At 42.5% G+C, this 21,785-nt stretch overlaps 1 protein-coding gene and 1 long non-coding RNA gene across 2 annotated transcripts in view; one reads left to right on the top strand and one right to left on the bottom strand.

Annotated features, from left to right (window-relative positions):
• The window catches only part of LOC116427088 (uncharacterized), a 92,833-nt gene that overhangs the window by 925 nt on the left and 70,123 nt on the right, over positions 1-21,785 (top strand). The gene's annotated exons all lie outside the window — the stretch shown is intronic.
• pio (zona pellucida domain-containing protein piopio) overlaps positions 564-21,785 on the bottom strand; it is a 107,083-nt gene continuing 85,861 nt past the window's right edge. Inside the window, exons 5-9 of the mRNA XM_031977033.2 lie at positions 9,023-9,190; positions 8,055-8,260; positions 6,431-6,593; positions 5,430-5,615; positions 564-4,029 (exon numbers count right to left, since the gene is read on the bottom strand). Coding sequence (XP_031832893.1) covers positions 3,826-4,029; positions 5,430-5,615; positions 6,431-6,593; positions 8,055-8,260; positions 9,023-9,190 — 927 coding nt within the window. The 3' untranslated portion in view covers positions 564-3,825. The remainder of the gene's footprint in view (positions 4,030-5,429; positions 5,616-6,430; positions 6,594-8,054; positions 8,261-9,022; positions 9,191-21,785) is intronic.

Below are 21,785 nucleotides of genomic sequence, written 5' to 3'. Positions count from 1 at the left end.
TAATATAGATACGTTTTAAGTAATAATAACTTTATTACAAAATGAACATTACTTCACTGAATTTATACTGTTACGTTACGGTATGAAGTTTATTTATTTATAGATATTATAGTATAGATATTATTTTTTATTAAAAATTTTGGCGCCTCCCAGATTGGAAACCGCGAGTTTAACACTAAAACTACCAAGCAGTGCAATTGACTTTTGAAAATTTCGTTATAGAAACTCCAAGAGTGCATCTGTTCAGACTTTAATTGATTTACAATTCAATTTGCGTAGTGCTGAATTCCTTTAATAATTTCTCAAAGAAACATTTGTTACTTTACTAATAATTGCAAAAAGAAGACATCAGGCATGGATCATTTGACCTGTTTGGTAGTTTTAGTATTAAAGGGTTAAATTGTTAGCAATACTCCAATATCTAATTTCCAAAATAAATAAATCAATATAATGTTCATAATAATTATGAATGGTACTGTAGGAATTGTGGTGAATGATTGTTGCCACTTGGACCGTAATCAGTCCACACTGATTCCGAAGGTGTAATTAAGAAGACCTGTTCGTTTATGGTTACAAGATTTATTACGTTTCCGTTATTTACACAAGTTCGTTGTAGGTTCTGTTGACAAAGGTCCAGAGAAACGTTGCGGGACATGAGTAGTTTCGCGTGTCCTTAAAAAAGTCTCTATACAAGGCATTTTCGTCCCCAATGTCGCTATGAACCAATGCCAAGTGCCACTGGCGAACGCCGACACGCACGTTTGTCACGCGTTCGCCGGCCGTTTCCAATCCGCGACGGTAGTCCTTCGGATTGCCGATCGCTCGACGTTATTGCACTTGGTTCTATTCCATAGAACACGTTATCGCGGAATTTCGAATTGAACAGATAACGTAACTGGAAGGATCATCGATTTCAAATGCGATATTACAATATTTCCTTGAAACAAAAGCGTAAGTTCGAAAGCAGAGTAAGTGGAGAATCGTATGAAAACATATTTGAAAAAAAAAGACAAAAAAAAGTAACACGAAGAATTAACGTTTTTATCATAGCGTTATAGTCCGGTGCCTATTTGGAAAAGTCGAATTGGAAGATTCATGGAGAAACGAGATTCGAAATACCGACAGCACGATCTTCCCTGTTAGACGTGTAGAGAAATAAAGGAAGCAAAGGCCAATCCGCGAAGCGCGACCGTCGCCGTTGTACATGTCGCCTCCGTAAACCGAATCGATGGATCTCGTTTCGGTTAATTTCGTTGTCCGATCCGCTCTCGAAGTTGATTGGGTTACGAGTTACATTGGCGTGTTCTCGATTGTCGCTCTCTAAATGTAAATCTCTTTACGATCTGTACCCACCACCACGTTGGACCCAGTTACGCGACTGCTATCCGCAGCGTCTTTAGTCACTCGTTCGCGACGATTAAAAGCTAAGAACGCTCCACGCGGTGGCGTGACGACGTCGGTTCTCCGGCTTTTCTCGATTCTTGTGCGCGGGAGTTCGCCGTTGAAACCGATCGCAGTTAAGTGCTCGCCTCGATAAAGCTGTTCCTACCGATTCTCTGTCGCGGAAGAATCGAAGAAATGGCGGAAAACGTACTATGCTGCTTCCGGTTTCGATGGGAGAACCGTTCTAGATACTTGGAAAGTTTAACACTAGAACTACCATATACGTCAAACTGTTCCATTCCTGATTTCTTCTTTTTGCCATGATTAAAAAGATGATTAATTCAGTAATAATCAAATATAACTGTAAATTAATAGAAATCTGAACTCCAAGAGTTTCTGTAAGAAGCTTTCAGAAAAGTCAATTCGACTGTTCGTTAGTTCTAGTATTAAAAGTATAGGAATCTTCACAAAGTTTCTCTAAATTTGATCAAATTCAGCTTTGTAAATCTTGAGTACTTGAAGAGGCGTCAAGTAGATCTCCGGTGAATTTTTAGCAAGTTTTCAATTTTACATCAGGGTTAGCAGACTCTGTATTCGTTCTTTAAGTTCGTCCACGTGAAACCGAGAGCAGTCCGCTTAAAGAGTACCGACATCGGAGCAGCACCTCGATTCAATTAAACTAATTTACGTTTAAGCGTTATAAATGGATTACAATCGGATTATACACTCGCTTTTCGCCACACTCATGCGAGGGCCCGCGTCGCCGGTATCACGACGGCACCGTGGAACATGTAGTCCCTGAGTAATCGCCACGCTTATGCGGCGACGGGACCGAAACTCACGTATACGAAGCACGTAATAACCAATACATCCCATATGACTCTCGGTTAAGAGAACTATAATTCGTTTAAACCCGTGGAAACTGGTCTGAGATCGGAGCTGATTCTGTATCCTCTTTTGGAGATCCATAATCGTTCTAAGTTGGAATGTTTGAATCACTCTAATAAATTGTTTCGCTCGCGTTTGTTTGAACGCGGAAGTTTCAACTGCTCAGGTGACTATGGATCAAAGATTCCGGTTTACTTCGCCTGTAATTATAAATGGAAAAATATGTATTCTTTACATTTCAATCTTCTCGTGCACTAACTTTAATGGGAACCTCGTTGATTTAAACAGTCGATTGGATGTCGCCAATAGAGGATTCAGACTGGTTTCCCCGATCAAAGACGGTTTCCTCTTAACAGTGAACAACGTATCAAACATTGAGGTGACTATAAATACGAGGGGAGAGAAGGAATGTATTGCTATAGTCGTAGAAAGGAGGACGTCTCGTTACATAGAAAATCACTGGGTCGTTTGATTCGCTTAAACAGTCCTACTAGCTGTTGACTTCACCTTAAACGCTAAACCGAGTCGTTCTGCACGGGCGATTAAGTTAAATTATCGGGGAATGCGATAGCAAACGGACTCGATGGGGTGGAGAAGATTTTTTTCCAGTTTGTGCGCCATGTTTTTTTTTTTGTTTTGCTCGTTTCCTTTTAGTGCGGCTGCTAGGGTTAGCTAGGACAGCGTATACCGGACTAGTATACAGTATGTATAGAATAATAACATTAATTATATGTATATAACATACATATGTATATATCTATATTCATATTTATATTTATATATTTATATATTAGACGTAATCCTAGAGATTCGTGTCGATTCGTTCCAAGTAGTCGGGGCTAGGCTACCATTTTCTCTAAGGCGTAGGTCGCGACACGTGCTTGAAACGATAGTTCACGAGATTCCACGGAATTTACGATTGGGCAGTATCAATTGGGCAGTGGTTGAGAACTGTGCGTTGTAGGATCCGCGAAAGAGCTCCATTTTTTCCGTGAAAGAGCTTTTCCTCCTCGAAAGAGCGATTATCTACTTCTCCTTAAAAGAATGATCTCTCCAATGTCTCTACGCTTATACAATTGACAAAACGAAAAGGTCATCATCTCGCGGACCCTACAGCGTCGAGTCACCAACGAAACGTGGCAAGATTTTCTGTCAGATATGAAAAAAAGGAAAACTAGTAACAAAATCGCGCGTCGCGCGTAGGAGTTTCATAGGCTGATCCTTGATACCTTCGTCACACGTGTCCGGACCCATCGGTTCTTCTGAACTACTTCCTCGCTGAACAAATAGAGACAAATAGCATCGGCAGTTGAGCAATAGGTATCTCGTTAATCCACCTAAATTCTGTTGCACCTCGCCGCGACCCCGGAACCGATACTTTTTCCTGAAGGATCGTTCCTCAAGGTCGTCGACTCTTCGACTTCGCGCTCAGAGTTCGTCGAGTCTGAATTTCACCTCGCTTCCTCCTTCTTCCAGTTTTCTTTCCCTCGTTTCTCGTCGACGATCCCGTCCCGTTTCTCGACGGGCACTCGAATTGTTCCGCGCGCGCGTTACTTAACTGCTGTGACTGTACGCGGTGTTCGTGTACGGACCGCTGTAAATGGACGAGCCTGTCGTCGAGACGCTCTTGTGCCGCCTCTTTGCGAGCAGAACCAAAATGGCGGCGACCACCGCGAGCATCAGGATCAGACCCGCGATCGCGATCCCGATGGCGAAGCTCCTTTGCGAGATGCAGATGCTGTTTGGGTCGTCGATTGTCTGGAAATTAGTCGTACGTTTAGGTCAGTTACAGACATTGCGAACACAGTTGCTTATTATAGATACATATCAGATGGAAATCGGTATTAGTCCGAAGGTCCATCGAGAATCGCGATAGAAGATTAGAGTATAATTCAATTAACCAGTTAACAGCGTTCGACGAGTATACACGTCATCTTAAAATCAAAATAATACTAATTCTTTCAACGATAAACTATTTACTTTTTCAGATAAACATGTAATTCTTCTTCATTATGCTTTAGTTTTTCGTTAGGATATATTATAGGTGCATTTGACCTGTGTCAGACGAGTGTACATTGCGTTGAAAAGTATTGAACATTTCTAATAGAAAGCTTTCGAGTGCAAAGGGTTAACAGCCATGGTACGAAATCATTGTTGATTAATTCTAATACCATTTGCGTTTGTTATCATTATTTCTTTGCGGATTGCTTTAAACTTCTAACATTCCTTCTCATAAAGAACTGAATAATCCATCAAAGTCTTAAATAGTGAAAGAAAAGAAACCATATGTCAGTCTTCTTTGTTAACACTAGAACTACCGTACCAGTTTTTATTTCTTAATTATTGATATCTTAAAAGCATTGAATATTCGAAATGATCTTGAAAGTAAATAGTTTCACTTGAATACTACAATGAATGTCTGAAGAAATTGATAATAACCAATTACTACAATTTTTATGGGTATTACATGTTAATCGTATCAAATGCTCGGTTGTTCTAGTGTTAAACAATTAAACTATTTATGTGCAGTTTTCAATTTTAGATATCGAAGCTCGAAGTCGCCATTACGACGACATTCGACCACAAAGCGTTACAACCCTTTAGTTATTCGCGGTCAACCTGTTGATCTTGTCTCAACGTGTAATTTTAACCCTTTGAGTGCTATAGACGTAAATATGCGTTTTACAATATTTTTGATCTGACACGTTTGTTCTTAACATTATTCAATGCGACGAAACTGAGGAATCAGAATTACAACTTAATTATGGCTTGTACGAATTAACCCCTATGATTTATTTCTTAACTACGATAGATATAATTACTTTATCGTTGATCATTTATTAGGAAAATAAACAATTTTGATGTTAATTCTATGTGTAAGTTGACTCCAAAAGTTAACGATTGCTGATAGAAATACAATATTTGGTTTATATAAAAAGAAAATATAAATAACACTTAAATTTGTGAAATTCAGTTTAAGATTTTCGTCACGAGTCTGACACGATATTGTAGGTGAAGGGGTTAACATAGTTCATCGATCTTCAGATGACAGGCCGAGCAAAAGAATATTCCGTCCACGCGAAACGTTTCGGCTGAGAGTATTCAGCGCCCAAAGGGTTAAAAGATCTAGTCTTTCGATTCGATTTGTCATCGCTCACCCTTTCTCTGAAGACGTCATCGCTGTAGTCAGACTTGGAGCCGATGTCCGAGGCTTCGTTCACGTATAGTCCGCTGTAAACCTCGATAGTCGCCGGTGTGCCGCCGTCCAGGCCCTCGACACCCTTCACCGCGTTCTCATTCGCAGTGTCCCTGCGTCGCCTCGACACCGAATTGCATGCCGGTGGCTGCAACAACGGAATGTTGATTGCCTCTTTTGGAGAACGTCCAAAACAACGGCGGAATCTCCGATCGATCTCGCAACGCGCTCTTCCGCGTTTAACCCTTGACCCACGATTTCTTTTACAACTTTGCTCGAGAAAACTGGTTCACGGTAACACCGCATTAGGACAAGAAAAGAATTCAACCCTTATCCCATGTCTACGTTTACTCTAGCGATTGATCATGGGAAAGTGCCATATAATTGGTATTCAAGAAAAGTAAATAAAATCAATTAAAATTCTCCGTTACGACTGTGACACCTCTTCCCGACGAACCGAAAATTTCAACGAATCGCAACATGCATTTCAACGTAATTTTACTTTAACCGATAAACGATTTCCATGAATACCACGTTAACTTCGATCAATACCGAAGAAACTTCCGAATATTTTATTCAAAAGAGACCATAGAAATCTCATAGTATTCGATGATTCAGCGCACCCAAACGTGTTCGTCGAATGATTGTTACGCGATTATCGTTCATAAATATGAAGGAAACCTTGTGTACTTGGTCGTTGCTCGTTGTTTTTATTTCTTTGTTCGGCTCGTTTCTTTTCCGTGAGTGCCGCCGCTAAAAATACACGTGGAAGAGTAGGCTTGTTTATTTGTCCTCTTAGCAATAACAGAAGATTGGATTCCCGTTTCGCCCGATATCGCTAAACGATTATTATGCTATTAAGAGATGATGATCGTGTTGGTAATCCGCGGTGGCATTAAGGGGCAGGATTAAGGGGGATTTGAGCCGCGCGAACCTAACGGGCCGAATGGAATTTCTTATTACCGTGTTGCTGCATCCTCCGTCGTGTTTCACGCACAATCTGACGTTGCACTGGTAGTAGACGCTCGCTGTATAGGGGAATTTGTGCGCCTGGAAGTTCACCTTCGCCTCCGTTTTGTCCTCGTTGTACGTGAACTGTCCCATAATCTCGCCGTCCACCGGGCAACTGAAATAGAAATGGAATTCCCAATGAACTGTACCTCGAATAAACGCGCCTTATCCTCCCGCCGTGGCCACGGAATCGTCTTGTACCGCCGATCGTTTGGCCACGGGATGAACATCAACGGGATGTTTCCCTTTATTTGTAGGGGTAGTTTCTGAAATTCAAAGGAGCTTCCTATGGCTTTCGCGACGCGTTTTGCTTTTCACATGCAGTGCCTTTTAACTCGGTGGACCTTCCTTTTGCTTTTCACGTGCAGTGCCCTTTTAACTCGATGGACCTTCCTTCGCTTGTGAGATACAGGCTTGTTTTTTGAATTAGGCGTGCTTTCGAGCAGGTTTTACATCTGAGACTGGATTTAGAATTGAAAGGACTTCTTGTGAATTACGGGATGTAGGTTTGAAAATGAACAGAGTTTTCGTATTTTTGGGACACAGTTTCGAATTTAAAGCGATGCTTTTCTTTTACTTTCGTGACACAGATGTTACGATGGAAGTTCAAAGACAGGACATCAGAATTGAAACGACTTCTTGTGATTTACAGGATATAGGTTTGAAATTGAATAGAGTTTTCGTATTTCTGGGACCCAGTTTCGAATTTAATGCGATGTTTTTATTTTATTTCTGTACCACAGATGTTAAGTTTGGAATTCACAGGATTTTATCGAGTTTTTGAAACGTCCAATTTCGAAACAGAAAGTCGCGCGGTCGTTGAATCGTAAGTTTTTGGTACCGCGTGGAACGGGTCGAGAGGGAAAGTGTACGCGCGCAACAACCTGTCCGCGTCACATCAGCTGATTTGCTTATGAAAAGAAGTCGCTGAACCGGCCCGCTTTGTACCCTGAATTCCGGCCCTTGAATTATTCATCGAACGCTCTGACGCGGGCAATACGTCCGTACGGATACTGGAATTGTTCACCGAGGACGTTGTTCTGTTTATTATTAGTCGTCTGCATGGCAGGAATACAAAAAAACAGGGAACGAAACGTTTCTGAAACGCAGGAATTTAGGTTCTTGCAACATTTGAAAGAGAAACACGCAACAGAACATAGAAAACAAATAGGCAATACAATGTTCAAGAAGTGAACGAATAATTAGTAGAAAATGATAGAGAAGAAATTCGAGGAAATCAGGAAGGAAAATATTTGTAGAAAACAGGAGGTTAAGCGTTTATGGGAAGGAGACGAGGAAAAGTTGGAGGAAAACATCAAAGGAAGAATACATAAGAGGTAGATAAGAGTGAAAAATATGTTAATAGCAAAAAATGCGAAAGGGATCCGTGGAACGTAGAAGATAAGTGGCTCGCGTGAAACAGGGAGCGAGATATTTGTAGAGAAAATAGGTAACAGGAATCCCGTGAGAACCAAGGAAGCAATAGCTTAGCTTTCTGGAAAAAGATGGAAAGAGAAACTCTACGGTGGAAACGGGCGATAAGTGATTCATGGAAAATAACGTAATATGAAATTACCCTTCATCGTTTATGAGCCTCTGCTCCCCCCATCCCAGGCCGTCGCGCACCAGGCAATCGGAGATCTTCAGTCCGAACATTTCCTGTTTGTCGATGCTAATGACCAAGGTCAGGGGGTCTCCGATCTTCACGTTTTCCGCCACTTGATGCCTCGTTGGATCTCCGCTGAAGATCTTCATCGTGCATCCTGGCATAGGAGCTGTTGCCTGTCGGGAACATTTGTTGCTTGTCTATTAACGATTCTAGATCGCGAGAATCCTAGCTTCCACACGGAAAACTTGTGCAATTCCCGCGTGAACACGAGATTCTTACGATTTTATTTCGCGTAACCTGATGCCTTACGATTTCTTTCTGAACTGTGATTAATTTAACTTTTTTTTATTAATAATTTATTGAAAATGAGGAAAAAATTGTAGGTATTCTATATCAACGTTTGCTTTGAAGTATAATCGTTGATAACAAAGGAATATATAGTTTGCATTGAAACAAATTGAAAAATATTCATGTTCGTTGAATTCTATTTGAAATCTTCACCGTCTGATCGGGTATTATAGAGTGTTAATTAATTTATCGAGCAAATATTTGTATAAGCTCTCAATTTCCTTCAATTCTCATCAACTCTCAAGCATGAAGATTCTTGTGTAACTAATGTTCATCTATTGCTGGTATCTCGATCTTTAATTTCCTCCTTTCGATATGGTTCTTTCAATCTTTTTAATAGCAGATCACAGATTCATCGTACAACTTGATCACGAACGCAGATAGAACGATTGTTTGCCAAGTTGGCGGAATATTCACGCGGCGTTTCCTGGTAACTGCAGGCCGAATTGCATTTTAAATATTTTCTTCATTTCGCAAAACACCTGGCTTGCACGCGATCAAAATGTTTATTGGTTTTGCCGGCTGCGAAAGGTAATTGGCCGCGGTGGAACGTTTCGAAATTGGAAACGGAGGAAATGCATTCTCACCTGCAACGGCAGGGACTGCAGCATGGCCACGTGCGTCTGGTCGTTCGTAACTACTTTGTCTCGCGTCTGGTACCGACATCTCACGTGAAAACCTCTGCCCTGGTTCGTGACCAGCTTCAGGTGTGGCTGCACCACTATCGTGTTGAAGTATTCGATACCACCGTCGTCCTGCAACAGAATTGTAAAACGTTCTTGTCAATCCACTGGTTTGCCTTCAAATTCTACAATAACGTCTCAATACTCTCGATTACCGCAAACTCTCCTAAATTTAGAAGAAAAAACTTCTCTGAATTTCGATATCTTTCCAAACAACTAATCCTTACAAAAGACAAAAAGATTACACAAAATTGAACGATGAAGAACTGTATTAACCCTTTACACTCGGAACTAGACACAGACGATATTTTTTTAAATGAACTCAAAAAAAAATCGCAAGTGAGAAACAAAGCTTTTTTATCCGAATATTTTACACACCGATGCATTATGTACAGTTCAATATTGAATGTCAAATTTTATAGTTTTACTACATGAAATCAAGTGGTGACTGAGAGTCTCTCGAGTGCAAAGGGTTAAAATTGCACACTATTAGAATTCCAAAACGACAAATATATTCTTCATTAAATTTAACGTTCGCTGCCCACCACAAGAAAATTCCACAGGTCATAGATGAAATCCAATAAACCATCGTTCCCCGCCATCGAAGCAGAAAAACTGAGAAGAAAACTACCGGAATCGCAAGCCATAATATCGGTTTCCTAAACGAATACTAAATCACGTCGCAGGCCTGCTAATAACGCGAGTGTCCGTATTTTATCGCGCGATCGTTCTTATCACCCTGGAAAGCGAATTCCCCATGCATTCTCGATCCCGTGGCGAGGATATAAAGTAAATCAAGTCGCATGGTATAACCGATCGTTATCTCGGCTGCCCCGTTTCCTCCCGTCGGACAACGGACCTTATCGTAATTGTTTTCAGTCATTGTTCGTGGACGCGCGTTTCGGTGCGCGAGGCGTCTGTTGCAATCCCCAGACGCGTTTACGAGCGTTTCTGCCGAGGTAATCGCGTCTCAGACGCCGATCACGTTCTCCACGGATCGAGAGAGTCCTCTCCCAGCAACTGTCCTTGCACTCCGCCAGCAAAAACCTTGACCGTTCGTCTTTTCTTTTCACTCGGGAGCCACTCTTTCGAGAGATTCGCCGTCTTCAGCTGCTTCTTTCGTGTCTCCGTTCGTTCCTTCGTTCGTCTCTTACAAGGGAACGAAGCCAACGCGTTGACGCTGATTTTAACCCCTTACCCCATGATTCCTTTTTCAATTCTGTTCGATGCGACTACTTTGTCGTTAGTAATTTATTGGGAAAAGAGGAAAATTGTAGGCATATTCTATGTCTATGATTGCTCTCAAGTATAATAATTGATTACAGAAGAATAATGTTTACTTTGAATTCGAATAAATCGAATAATATTCGTGTTTGTTAAGTGATGTTGAAAATCTTCATCACGGTCAAATCGTACCGTCCATTGCAGCGAACTTGGCACTTTCGCGTCAGTGGTCAGATTCTACGGCGCACGCCTTGCTCAAATGAATTTTCGGTTGTGGTATATGATTCGCTGAGGCGTTCACGCACACTAATAACGCGACAAAGAGTGGGGATAGCCGTTTCCAGACCCGCAATTGGAGCGACTGTCTCCGCCCCTATAACGTCACGAGTGCCAGGTTCGCTACAACGGTACGTGCATCTATAATGAAATATATTAAATATCAAGTCTAGTTATTTGTTAACTTGAGCTATCAACTCGCAAGAATTCATTAAAATCGGCGTTAACATGAATTATCAATTACTTTCATTCGACATCTTCCAAGTAATTCAGAAGCGTCATCAGTGACTGACGTGGCTCTTAACGTGTTAATCACAGCGGCGCAAGAAATGGTAGCGCAAAGTAATAAATATAGATATCAGTAAATAAAAGTATTGAATATCAAATGTAACAAAATATTCATCTAGTTATTACAAAGATTCTATCCTAGATTTTTCTCTTCATTTGTCTCCCTTAGTCTCTCATCTTCAGAAGACAGATGAGTGTCCTCGATATTCTCACTAAGCCAAGCTCAGAGCACCCTCTTCCACAAACCTAATCTCACTCTCTAAGGAACTGTGCCCTCTAGCTGAGCGATAGTCGTTTTTCTTATACAATACGTAACCGCTCGTGGCCATTTAATTTTCCTCCCCGAGTCGATCCTGCTGTACAAGGGCCGTCGGAGCAGCTATCCGGCCGGCCATTGCTATTAATACGAACGATAATTGTCGTTAATGAGGTTAATTCGCAATCAAAAGCTTCCGCGGGCATCGAATATAACCACGGCGCCATGATCATCCTCGGGGGACACGGACGATCCCCGTTTATAGGTGTTTGCTTAGCCAGAGCTATCCTCCGAAGATCGATTATCCCGTTCTATTTCATTTTTCTCTGTTTATTTATTGCTCCCGATAGATCGAGTCCCGCGGGACCTACATTCCCAGCCGCTAATTGCTGGAACATATTTTCTGTATACAAATGACCGTTTAATATTCGAAAAATCGTCGCTGTCGTTCGCTTTCATGCGCGGTTTACGACCGTTGTAAACGCTACCCCTATTTCATCGGAATAATTAGTCGGGTCGGGATTAAATTAGATCGATGCCTCCTTAAAAATGCCAATTAGCGCGCCGTTGTTCGAATACGAGCGTCGGTTTCGTGACCGTCGAGTATCAGCCTCGTCGCTTTTTCTTTTTACCGAGAAACGGGAACGGGTGATTGAGCGTTCGTATATTTAGAATAGTATAGAACAGAGCGTTAAGCTTTTCTTGTTTGCTTGTGTGATTTATTGTCTTGTTTATCATTTGTTCAAATTAACTTTGGAAGTATCTGGAAAATGGCTTTGCTTATCGAACTGTTAGGAAATTATCGTGGAATTTTACCTTCAGTGTTAATTGCTCGCCAGGATGCGTTAGCATCGTTAGCGGATTTTTAGCGCGAGTAACGAGACCGAAGACGCGAGACCTTAGTAACGAGAATCGATAAGAATCTACCGTGGAAAATTAAGCAATTTTCCAATAAATGTTGCACGCATTATCGTTCGATCGTGGATCGGCGCGTACGAGGTTCGTCTGAAGGACGCTTATCAAAATTCCGAATAACGTATCGCGAGAGGATATCATTAAGAGCAGGATAAGAGTACGATAACAGTGAACCAGTTTCGTAAGAATGTCTACGCCGCATTGTTCCGAGGGAACGCGCGAACAAACGAGCCACCGTATTTTCAACGAGTGCCGTCCGTTAAGAAAAAACACTGCGACCTTGCCACGGTCTTCCAAGAAGCTCCAGGCCATCGTGATCGTTGTCATTACCGTCATTAAGATCCTGACGTAACGCGGATTAATTACTCCGTCTCGGTTGTGCATAGTCTTCCTACCTGGTTTATTAAATTGTAAACAAAGAGCGATAAAAACGGTAATCAAGACATCATCATCGTCGCCCGAAAAAAAGGAGGAAGCCTGAAAAAGGTTCTCTTCAATTTCTCGAATCTAATTGGGTGCCATAAGAGATCGGATCGCTTGCGAACTAGGAACGAGTTCCAAGCTGCCGCTTCCTGAACGGGGATTGTGTCCTTTGGGAAATTGGTTTCCGTCGATTTCGGTTCTTTAATGAAGGCGACGCGATGCAGCGTTGAAACGTTTGGTATACGTGAAAATTATCTGTGCTACTTTATTCTGGAGTCTAAACGAACTAAAAAGTCTTCTCACGTTTTTTCTCGAAGCTTTAAAAGTTGAAGCTTCTCAATCTTCAATATTCCTAATACAAAATCAAATCTATCAACAAGAGCACCACAATTTCCATTGTCATCTACTCGAAACCAAAACTCCAAGTTTCAGCACACCTCAGTTCATCATTACATCTCAACAGCAAGCATTAGCTTCGGTTACGTTTCGAATTCTCATACTCAAGAGACTAAGAAATCTTTTAGAATCCAGAAGAACCAGAATTCTCTTCTCACGTTTCATCTTGAAGCTTCCAGAAACCAAAAGTTTCTCAATCTTCAATATCCGCAATCCAAAAACAAATCTATCAACGAGAGCACCTCAATTCCCATTATCATGTATTCCAAAGAAATCGAAGCTCCAATTTTCAACACACCTCATTATTCTTACACATACCTCCACTCTCTCTCTCTCTCTCTCTGTTTCTTTTTTTCTCTACTTCAAACTCTTTTTCCTCCAACCAACTAAACCAGCAAAAACCAGAAAAGTTCTTGTAAGGTCGCACAGCTTCACGGTTCCGTATCGGTTGGTCGGAGCGGATGCTGCACGATGATTCTCCACGCACACCGTATATATCGAGCAGGCAACGACCTTCGGAATAGATCCCCGCGTCCGACCTCAGCAAGGATACCCGCGATCCGCGGTGCATCGGCCCCCGAGATCGGTGACTTTACGTTTCACACCTAGCAACGTGCGCGCGTTCGCGTTCACGTTCACGCTTGCCGGCCCACCTCTCGCCGTTTACGGCCGGGGACGGGGGCACGCCGCTATTTACAGCCGAGACACCGTGATTTCTCCATGGCCAACGCCGCAAACGCCGCGGACACCCTTAAGGCTAGTCCAGACCGAGGGACAACTGTTTTCGAACAGTCTCCGACTAACCAGCGACTCTATAAAGAGACTTTCAAAACGCTCTGTCGATGAATTCTTTGCCTGTATTTCGTTATCTCCATTCCAAAGGAAAACAATATAGTAGGACTCCCTATAACGCGATTGAAAAATGAATATAACAATGAAATTCTTCATGAGATACAAGCGAAAGAAGATCTGTGGTCAACGCGAGACTCAGGTTCTATGGTAGATGGAACGAAACAAAGGAAGTTGAATTCTTTTAGATTGAGGTAATGAATATGGGCAAGATGTCTACGAATTATTTCGAGATTTGCCCTGGATAATTCGAGCGAAGAATAATGGGTTGACACTTTGACCGTTAAGTAAACGCTTGACAAAACTCGTATGTAGTCGAGACAGTTTTGTAATAAGCTGAGAGTAAAAGGTCAAAATTCTTCGTAACGACTGCTTTACCTTTCTTGTGTCTCGTAGATTTAACAGAATTCGCTTCGGTCGGTGCGTCACTAAGTAAATCAATCCCTATGATTTATTTTTCAACCTTCATCGATACATCCACTTTGTCATTAAGAATTTATTGAAAAGATAATAAACGAATAATGTTTAATTCGAACTCAAAAGAATTGCATAATACTTATACAGTGGTCCCGGATGAGCCCCCAAGTTTATAGTGGGGCTACTATTATTATTAGATATTGAAAATGTGGATCTTCAGTAAAAAGAGAATTAGGAATAAATATATATGTATTTAATGAGATAAAGAAACAATATGGATAACACGTGAAAATACAACTTAATACCACGAAGGCCAACACACGACTCTCTATCATGCACAAAAATGTTCTTCTCCGCTGTCTCTCACCAAAATGTCCTCGCACGCATTCCCACTCGCTTTTAACACACACCCCCATTCGCTCTGTCTTTCTCACCTTTGCACCCTTCTCACTCGCATCTTTCGTCCATAGTCAAAATTCACGCAGTCACGTACACGCTTTTCTCACAGTCCAGTCGCTCAGTTCCAGACACTCTTCCTCGCATTCTTTCAGCCACTCGAGATTTTCTAAACGCAGTCACACTATTTTCCAATCATCCCGGCGCCGGTCCGTCGCAATACGACCTGGTCGCCCTTACGCACGCACAACAAACCATTCATCCTACAATACTTTAATCTACGCTAAATATTCTAGATACTACACTTATGCTTACTAAATTCTGTTTAAGACCTTTGCCTCGAGTCTGACACGTTATTGGAAGGTAAAGGGTTAATGTTTGACCAATTACCTGCGTTTGACGAGTATCAACCTCATCTTAACCCTTAACTCCAGGTTGTTTTGTAATCTATCAGCAACTGCAGCTAATTTTTATAGTATTCCTAGCGAAAATGAGAAATGCTATAACATTTCTTCGATCTTTTGTTTTCCTTCTCAGTACAAAATTTGGATGTGTGGAAAATCTAATAATTTTAGGGTAGTTTCTTTAAGATTCATTAAAATATTTAATATTATAACTGGTGCAATATTGGAGTCTACAGAGTTCAAAGGGTTAAAGCTTGAAATGATACTAATTCTATCAACGATGAATTAATTATCTTCTTTCCTTTAACCAGGCACATTAAAATATACTCTAGATGCATTCCTCCTGCATTTCATAAGTACACACTGCATTTCTTAATTTTATTAACACACCCAATCACTTCCGCATTTTTGGTAAATATCCACAAAAGTTGCTTAGCATCCAAACGGTTGATAAGAATAGTTAATTAAAGACAGTCTACAGGTTACAGCAATAGGATCGTCGCAATTGTCCTCCAGTCTGCTGTGCCAGCCTTTAAAGGCGCGCACTCGGCGTGTCACACGATCTTCTCTCCTCTCGCGGTGTCGCGTTCGCAGGCAAAACGAGCAACGATCGTTGTTCCCCAGCCTCTTCCTCTTTTTTCCGGTTTCCATGCTGCTTCTTCTGTAGACCGCTCCTTACAGGCCGATCCTCGAGACCACCCTGACGTTTGAATTTTTGCGGGCTGCTCCCCCCCGATCCCTGAGGATTTTTCTTGCGGTACGCCGGAGGAATTTATTCTGTGAAGTAACTCGCTCGCTCGCCCGGCTTCTTTCGCCTCGAGTTCTTCTGCGCCGTCCTCCCCGTGGTGGTTTTCCAAGGGGATTCCCGGAATCTACCAGGCTTTTTCTGATCGACGGGGAGTAATTGTCACGTCGCCGTTTTTCTCGCCGGCCCGTTCCCTTCGCTTCGTTTCTAGGGGAAGTTCCGCGCGGAGATGATAGGTTCCCGGTGCGGTTTGCGTGTGGCGAGGAGGGATTGATTTTCTAAGTGAATGCTTTTGATGTACCGTGTCGGGGCGCTTTCTTGTGTTTCATCTTGAGGATACTTTGTGCTCGAAGTACGTGCCAGCCGGTGTTTCTTTCCGGCGTTTCTTCTGTGTTTCGTTTAGAATACGTGTTAGGGATGGAGGATCGAGCGTTGGGAGTGTTGAGCTGCTAGGGCATCGAAGTATGTATTGGGAATCAGTTTAAGGGATGAACGATGGAGTTCATTGAGGCAAGTTAAGCTACAGTAAACCCACATTAGATCAACCGTGCCTCGATGAACATCTTTCATCCTCTAAACTGATGTTCAAAAGAATGCTTTGATCTCCTAGAAGCTCACCGCTGATCGATTATCAACTTTCTTCATGCAAGGTTCTCTCATTTTAATACTCCCTCATATATTTCAAAAGTATACGGTCTTCGTCGTAACGGATAAGAAAATCGTTGAAATTCTAATGAATCGAATACCAAGCAGAATTGAGGTAAACCATAACTTATGAAGTTTGTCTTGATTTCCACAAGAACAATGACATATTCTCATTTTTATAGAACGAGAAAAGAGTGTTTTAATACCGTAAAATAATACTAAAAAAATTTTATTATGTAATTAAACAATTTCCAAAGTACCCAAACATTTCTCTGAACACTTCTATAAGCGATGAAACATGTACTCTATAAAAGTATATAAATCAACCTGCATAAAATTGCTGCTCATTAACAAAGATAACACGTTACTCACTGCTAATTTCGAGTGCATACATGCTTACAAATTGTTCCATAAAAATTCAGATTAGCATCGGCAGCCAGTGCATAAAGCAAACAGTATCGAGTGATGTATGTAAAGGTGCATAAAAGGTGTTAAGATTACTAGCGACGCGGTGGCGTAGCCGCTAATTCAGCTCCGGCAATCATGCAGATTCGAGGCTGGGCGGCGCTCGAACGTCCCGGATCGCTCGCCGGCCCTGGTGTACCCACACCTGAATCTGTATTACCACAAATTGCGAGGATCATTACCGAGGCCTACGCAATAAACTTGCGCTGAGCCGGCTTTGGTAATCGCTATGCCGCTCATTGCGGGGATGAGGTCACACGGGTCCTCAATTAATTCGATCCGCGTTACGTAAAACCTATCTACGGCCTAACCCTCGAACCGATCATTAAAAACAATGATGTGGATCATCGATAGTGATGTTGGACTATTTTTCATCCGCATCAGAGCTTCCCTTCGATTATTTTGAACTCGTTTTTCTGGTGGAATGTTTCTTAGTTCGTAATTGGGGTAGAGAAGTTCGAAATTTATAGTATTATAGATCCTTTGTAGATCCTTTGTAGATCCTTTGTAGATCCTTCGTAGATCCTTCGTAGATCTTTTCTAGATCTGTTTCAGATGTTTCCTAGATGTTTTCTAGATCCTTTTTAGATTCTTTTCAGATTTTTTGCGGATCTTTCATATGTTTCCTCGAATTTCTCCGAATATGACGATCAACTGCCTTCACTCGAAGCGATGTATTCGTAGATCTCGGCCTCTCCCGTTTGATTAACGAAATATTCAGATAACAGTACTGGGAACCACGATTGCAATCTTCCCACGAGATACTCTCGCTTGCTCCGATACCAGTGGAACGCGTGTTTTCAAATTTTCCTGCGAGAATCTCGAACTTTTTACCCTTAAAATCTAAGATTCTAAAACCGTAGGTAACATCGTTTCCTAAAACAGCAACACGAACCTATGAACTTCAGAATTAACCCTTTGCAGACGAAGATTCCGTAAAGTATACAAAACCTGCAGATTCTGCCAAATTAGATACTGAACGCTTAAATACTAGAGAATCAGGAAACTATATACTACTTTCTCAGTTAAATCGTTTGTCCGCAACTTGGTACTCCAAACATGAAAATTTGATCCCGGCAAACTACCCACACTCCTCCGAAAAGGGTTAAACCTCGAATCTTAATTCTTATTCCTCCAAACCCACCTCCGCGTCTCCCATAATCCACTTAAGAAAAAAAAGAATCGATACTTAAAACTCAGAAAGCATAACCCTCCAACTACGTTCGCATCGGATAAAACTTTACCCCTCTATTCGTCTCGGTCCTCAAATTCCAAAGGAAAAGCTGCTTAATCTCCAAGGTCGCGCACATATGAATAATCCCGCCCACACTCTCAGTCGAACCTCCCCCATCACGAATAATCCGCAGGAAATCCTCTGTCGCATTCATACGTGAATGCCCAACGATAAAGAAGAAAGGCGAGAGCGGCGTGTATCGAGGCCGAAGCAAGAGGGGAATAATGGGACGAGCAGGACAGAAGAAGGGCCTTCGGGGATGAACGAGCAAAAAGGGCGCCGGGAGGAACTCCGAAGAGGGATCGACGATAGGCCTGGCCGACTGAAACGCGGCTGACGAACGGACGAAACGTGTTTTACGAGCCAGAATGAATTTTAATGGGGGACGATCGGGGATGGTTAATGACCATTTAAGAAGCGAAATTAATCGTGCCCCTCGGGAATTCTCTCGACGGTCATAACGGCCGGCTCGCGAATATCTTCGCTCGCGGTTCAAGGATGTCGGCCGCGGGACGCCGCGCCTCGATGTCCGCCGAACGGGGTATGTATGTTAGTGGAATGAATACGATTATTGTCGGCAGGCACGCAGTTCTTTATTCACAGTAAAATTTCCACGATGCGATTGGCGAGCGCCGCGGCCATAGGGAAGTTCGTTTCCTCCGCGAATGCTTTCGATACGTAATTGAAAGTATAAATACTCGCTTGTCGCTCGGCGTGCGCCCGCCTCTGTTTATTGTGCCCGTGGACAGCGAGCCTCTGATGTAACGCGCTTATAGCAATTGGTTTTGTCGCGGATCGCTGGAGGGCTTTCCACGCAAAAACGTTGTATTTCGCTTGTTTGCTCTTGCCTTTTCGCAGAGCATTTCTTTGGCTTGCGTAACCGATTAATGTATCCTGTAGTTTGAATTCTGCTTTGAATTCTCCTTCGGATTCCGCGGGCAACTCGCGGTTGCAGGTAATTTGCTGATTGGGAATTGAGGGTTTTTGAGTGTTGAGCATGCGTTTGCTCTTGCCTTTTCGCGTAGCGTTTCTTTGGCTTGCGTAACCGATTAATGTATCCTGTAGTTTGAATTCTGCTTTGAATTCTCCTTCGGATTCCGCGGGCAACTTGGCAAGTTTCTCGAAATGTGTGTATATGAAATACTGCAGGATTTCGAAAATCTCCAGAATAATGTGTTTATGATATCTAAAACATCTAGAACATCATTCCTATACATTCAGTTAACTTCGTTGCAATTCTGAATTTATCTATTCTTTTCAAATACTGGGAAAGGTGTGACTATACATTTCAAACACCATTTTCTCTCCAGTTTTCTCTCATTATTCCTAAATTCAGTGGTAGCCTCACAACTATATATCCAAATCAACCCCCACAATTAAACGACTAAGCCAAAAAAGATGAAACAAAGGGATATCAAAATACAAACCCTGGTATCCTCATCGAAACACCCAAACTAAAGAAGATAGAACAAAGAAACACCAGGAAAATGCGAACCCTCGCATCCTCATACCTAAACACCCAAACGGAAGAAGATAAAACAAAGAGATACCAAGAGACTACAAACTTGATCAGATTCGATTCGAGGAAGGCCCAAAGCACCAGGGTCAAAGCGTACCGGTTCACGGTTAGAGCTATCGGCGAAGAATTTGCTGCGCTCCGTAGCCGACACACCCACCGTCTCCGGGGCGCAAGAAACCCGTCCTCCTCCCGTAGAACGCGAACTGTTACAACGTACGGTGAATCGACCGAAAGCTGGAATTCATAATAAAGTACCGTTGCCTCCGGTGCTCGCTATTCGCCGGGGCAGGGAGCAGCCCGATCGCGCGGCGTCCGTTCCGTTCCGTTTTCACGCGAAGGTCGAACCCATTGTTCCTCTAACGGTTGAAAAATCCATCCCATCGAAACCGTCGTCATCGTCGCTACGTTGCATAAATTCCCGTACGCGGACCGTTCCGAGCGGTCGACAGGCTCGCAACAAGAACGACGAGAGTCGGATTCCATCGGGGAGTTTATCAGACCGCAAGGCATCCGCGGTATTCCCTTCTTGCTTAGTCACTGGACGTTCGACATCGTTGGATGTCGCGTCAATTCCTACCAGGACGGTCGCGCGATCGCTCTGCCGCGGCGACGACTTATTTCCGCGGTTGACGCGTCGTCGATCTTGCGTTGATTACGCTTCAATGGGCTGTCCGAGCTGATCACTCCTTCGGGATGGCTTTAATTTAACGCGAAGCTACTCCAAAGTACGTTCAATTTCAATGGAATTTTCGTGTATCGATTCTATTTGAGATCCTTGGGTGGCTGATTTTGAAGGTATCTTTTGAAGGAAATCAGTAGAAGTTTGTTATTCTGATTAGAGAAACGTTTTATCTGCGAATAGATATTTAGCACCTTTGGACTACTAATGTGCTTCGTTATAAGGAAATATTTAAGAAAGATTTAGAACTAGAAAAAGGCCAGTATTAGTATTAAACGAAAAAAAATATAAAATTCACACTAAATTGAAATAACGTATGCAAAGAAAAATAGACTGCATAAACAGAAAACAAGAGTAACTTATTATATGTATAACTTAGATATTCATTTTCCTAGTATTTTCTTTGGTTAACTGGTTAATGTCACACGTATTGAAATTATTTAAATTACAGACGAAGTACTTGAACCATTTAATTTGCTCTATCCCAAAGAGGAGCGTAAATAATTTGTTATTCCCCTAAGTACCGAGGAAGATCTTGCACAGCTGCAATTTGCAGTACTGAAAAAGTACAGCTCATTTAGCCCAGCGCTTAGGTTGGCTCCGCGTTTCATTGGGAAATAATGTCCAAATCGATAAAGATTTAAAAAAACCTTTCTAAATTGCGGTAGATTCGAAGAAGCCACGTTTCATTGACTCCTCATTGCTGAATTACACTTGTTCAAATTGCTCCAATTCCAATTATTCCAATCATTCCAATCATTAACTTCCCTTCGGATAAAGAAGAGGCAAGTTCGGTTCGCTCTAAGTGGCCAAGGAAACCGAGAGAATCGCAGGAAATCGCATGTTGCCGGCGCAGGGGGGGGGGGGCGGCAAAGGGTGAGGCCGGGGGCCACCGAAGTCAAAGTTGAGGCCGGCGCAGGCCGCGTTATGGCGTCGTAGACCACCCAACGCGAAGCCTCGCGAAAAATCTCGGTTATTCTTGGCCGCGCGGGCTCGTCCCGGCGTTCCTGAAAGACACGCCAGCCTGCGTTTCTGATCGGTTCGCCGGATGCTTCCTGGACCGTTTATCCCGAGCGTGGATCTTGAGCCGTTCGACGGCTCGGCTCATCCTCTTGCCAGATAACGATCGCCAATATGTCGAGCCGCGAGGATGCATCCACCAGCTTCCTCTCGCTCGTCCGTTCGAGCAAAAAGCGTCCATAGAAGCAGGAATCCACGGGGCAACGATTCTTTTATAAATCGAGCGGAAGAGTTCTTTTGACATTCGAGGAATTTGTTTCATATACTCGGAACCCCGTGGAGAATCGCTTGGTCGGAGATGAGAATATTCGAGGACTTGGTAAGCAGATTATTACGAGATAAGAGAAGAGTTTTCTGAGATTTCAGAATGTGCTGGGAAGAGAGTTTTGAAGAAATCGAGATTTTTTGGGGAAAATATATGTGTTTAGGGTGTTTTCTGGGATGGAAGATTGTCCTCGGAACTGTAGGAAATTGTTGTGTTGTAAGGTCCAATGGTGATTTTATATGATTGAAAAA

The sequence above is a fragment of the Nomia melanderi genome, chromosome 14 (assembly GCF_051020985.1).
Source record: "Nomia melanderi isolate GNS246 chromosome 14, iyNomMela1, whole genome shotgun sequence".
Taxonomy (NCBI): Eukaryota; Metazoa; Arthropoda; class Insecta; order Hymenoptera; family Halictidae; genus Nomia; species Nomia melanderi.
Note: the sequence above shows the minus strand (reverse complement) of the source record. Positions and strands in the feature narration are given on the sequence as shown.